The 2,781-nt window shown below is 36.8% G+C and overlaps 1 protein-coding gene across 1 annotated transcript; it reads right to left on the bottom strand.

Moving 5' to 3' along the window:
* Positions 1–407: 407 nt before the first annotated feature.
* LOC140966617 (probable 1-acyl-sn-glycerol-3-phosphate acyltransferase 4) lies at positions 408–2,780 on the bottom strand. The gene is made up of 3 exons (XM_073426875.1): positions 2,209–2,780; positions 1,873–2,003; positions 408–917 (listed from the first exon to the last, which is right to left on the bottom strand). Exons 1-3 carry the CDS (start codon positions 2,778–2,780, stop codon positions 481–483), a joined length of 1,140 nt encoding a protein of 379 aa, XP_073282976.1. The 3' UTR covers positions 408–480.
* Position 2,781: the final 1 nt, after the last annotated feature.

Genomic DNA, 2,781 nt, shown 5'->3' with positions numbered 1-2,781 from the left:
GAGATATGTTTTAGGCGAACTATATATTTACTAAAATAGATTTTCATCATTTTTAAAACTAATTACACAATGACCCTAAATTAATAATTATAGGTATATCATGTACTATAATATAGTATAGATATTAAACATAAAAAAATTACAATTTATGGAAAATGCCAAATTTTTTATTTCAATAGTAAATCCAACTCCAATCTTTAAATAAATTGATGAATATTTATTTTTCACATTACTTGGTTGTCGTTAAATTACAAACTAGCTCTATACGACCATTAATTAAACCTCATCATATATCATCTTCTGTTTGTGATGAATGTATTTCTATTTGAACTTGTCGATACAACACATGCAGGAGTTCTTTTAAGAGTGTAACCAAATCAATGAAATATTTGTCCCTAACACAAATTTAGATAAGAAGAGAAGAGAGTGGATCACCCCAAAAAAATGTTAAAAAACCTCTGTTTGAATGGACCAATTCCATTACAATGATTTCTTCTTTGACATCTCTTCACGACAAAAAATAGGAGATGGTCTGATATTGAAATAAGTAGCGAAAGCAAGGTAAACGCAAGACAAACCTACATAGACTTTAAACAAAAGGAGGGAATAAAAGGTAAGGTAAGTGAAGATACCGGTAACACTGAGTACCACTGCACAGTTGGCCAAGCATCCGAGTGTTGAAAGTTCATCTTCGGTCCCTTGATTAGGAAAATGGCCATTAACTATGAAATCAGTGAGCAGTTGATCTTTGAGTTGAAACGCATCCATCAACCAGGAAGAGATCTCTGATTCCGAAGAGGGTATTTCCTCGTGACGGATACGTCGGAGGTGTATGTGTACTTCGGAAGGGTCGACACCAAACACATTATCCAAGAAAGTAGGACAGTTGTTCTTATACGCGATAGTAATGTCATAAACTGCAAAATTTTGTGGTGCAATGATGTATGATCTTATGAAGCAACAAATATGGAAAGAGCATGTTTACTGGTCAACTGAATTTTACGCACTTCTATAGAGAAATCGTGTGTGTTATTAGGGAACCGGGGTGGTGTAGGACTTGATGATTGTCGTTTTATTGAAAATTAAAGTCGTCGGTAATTTGTGCAACTACATACAAGAATTTAAATGGCACATTTCGATATTCTAGCAAGGGGCAATTGTTTAGCTATATTTCGCTATCGGTATCTGAGTTCAGGACAAAACTTTAACTCCCATGAGTTTTAAGTTGGTGCCAATATTGTTAGAGAGAATGTTGTGTGTGGTTATATGATTTAAAATATTTGAATTGGATATTGCTTTTCGTAAACAGCAAGTCTTAATACTAATGAAACTACCAGCACTTTGTGAGAGTTTGTCAAACTAGTAAGAAATAGCTTGCACCAGTATATTAGACCAAATTTGTTGCAATGCTTTGCGTAGGCAACCACACTGGAAAGGCCACCATATGTGAAAACTTGAACTAATAGAGATGTAAGACATTTATGTTTTAATATGTGAATCCCTACTTGGCCTGCTACGCACGGACATGGGTTTATTTCCATATTTAACTCATTGATTGGCGGTATTGAGATGGGGGACCTCCTATACTGCTACAATATCAAATCAGCACATTATCTAAACCTTAACTAGAAATACTCGAACAAATCAATAGTTTCAGTACATTTTCTTTTGTTTCACCTCAGGTTTGACCTGCTTATAGACATTCACAAAGTCCGAATGAATATGTTGGGATTTTAATGGCTGTTGCGTGATTGCAACACGTGCTGGCGATAATGAGTAAGTGTCTGAGAAAAATTTAGGCTGCCTTAACCACTTGCGACAATAAGCTTTTTAAATTACCAACACAATGACAAAGAAGGGGGCAGTCAGTACCTGCATCTAGAGAATCCCTCAAGATCTCCAAGCAAGTGTGCAGACCTCTTGTCTTTGGTAGTAACACATTTTTCAGAACTGGTAATCCGTTCTCCTTAGCGAACTTTTGACTTTTTCTGCATTTCTCATCGCTGTGTCAAAAATGCAAGGTGAATGTTATATAGCCGGGATCCAAAAGTTTTCAAGAAAATATACAAAAGAGATGGTGCCTGAAGATTGACAAACAATTCATTTTAGCAGAACACAGAAAGATTGTAGTAAAGGGGGCGGCTTCGAATAAATGTGATGAATATACTTTGAAAATTTAGAAAGACAGAAGGATTGATGAGGTTTTACGTAAAATCGGTTCCTTCGGGAAAGACAGCAAGCCAGAGTGGATCCTGACGATTGGTAAATGTAGAAAGCATTCGGCGCATCACCTGTTCATCAACCTCCCACTTTCTCTCCACTGGAATGAACTCAAAAACGTGAAATCCCCAGCCAAAGAGTGGCAGTTTCATCAAACTGCTTTTGAGAACATATCTTATGTAGCCCAAGCACCCTTTCCGCAGAGCTAGATCCCACAGATACATCCAGTCTACCTCAGTTCTGTGGTTGGCTATAATCAAAACATTCTTCTCTAACGGAACTTTCTCGCCCGAAAAGATTACTTTAACCTTGTTTATCTTTTCAAATAAGAATGGCCAAAGGCCAAGCCAAAGACCAAAGAGGAAGGTTACTAATTTCCTACTGTAATGTACACTAAATAGGCGTGTGAATACAGCGGCCGGGGGCACGAAATAAACTAAGAACATAAACGCAGTTGAAATGTAAACTGCTAAACATAGAAGACCCCTAAAAATCCTAAAAGGGGTCAAAGGGAAATGCTTTAATCCTTTGTCGGAATTGAGGGACTTGCTAATTTCCATC

This window comes from Primulina huaijiensis, unplaced genomic scaffold (genome assembly GCF_012295235.1).
Source record: "Primulina huaijiensis isolate GDHJ02 unplaced genomic scaffold, ASM1229523v2 scaffold207390, whole genome shotgun sequence".
Classification (NCBI taxonomy): Eukaryota; Viridiplantae; Streptophyta; class Magnoliopsida; order Lamiales; family Gesneriaceae; genus Primulina; species Primulina huaijiensis.
Note: the sequence above shows the minus strand (reverse complement) of the source record. Positions and strands in the feature narration are given on the sequence as shown.

Bases quoted from the DNA above. Each gene is read 5' to 3' on its own strand.
- LOC140966617 (XM_073426875.1), bottom strand. From the start codon at position 2,780: ATGGAAATTAGCAAGTCCCTCAATTCCGACAAAGGATTAAAGCATTTC. The intron at 2,004-2,208 runs GTAAAACCTCAT...TTTTTGACACAG, and splicing joins CCCGAAGGAACCGATTTTAC to CGATGAGAAATGCAGAAAAA. The intron at 918-1,872 runs GTACTGACTGCC...AAAATTTTGCAG, and splicing joins GAGGGATTCTCTAGATGCAG to TTTATGACATTACTATCGCG.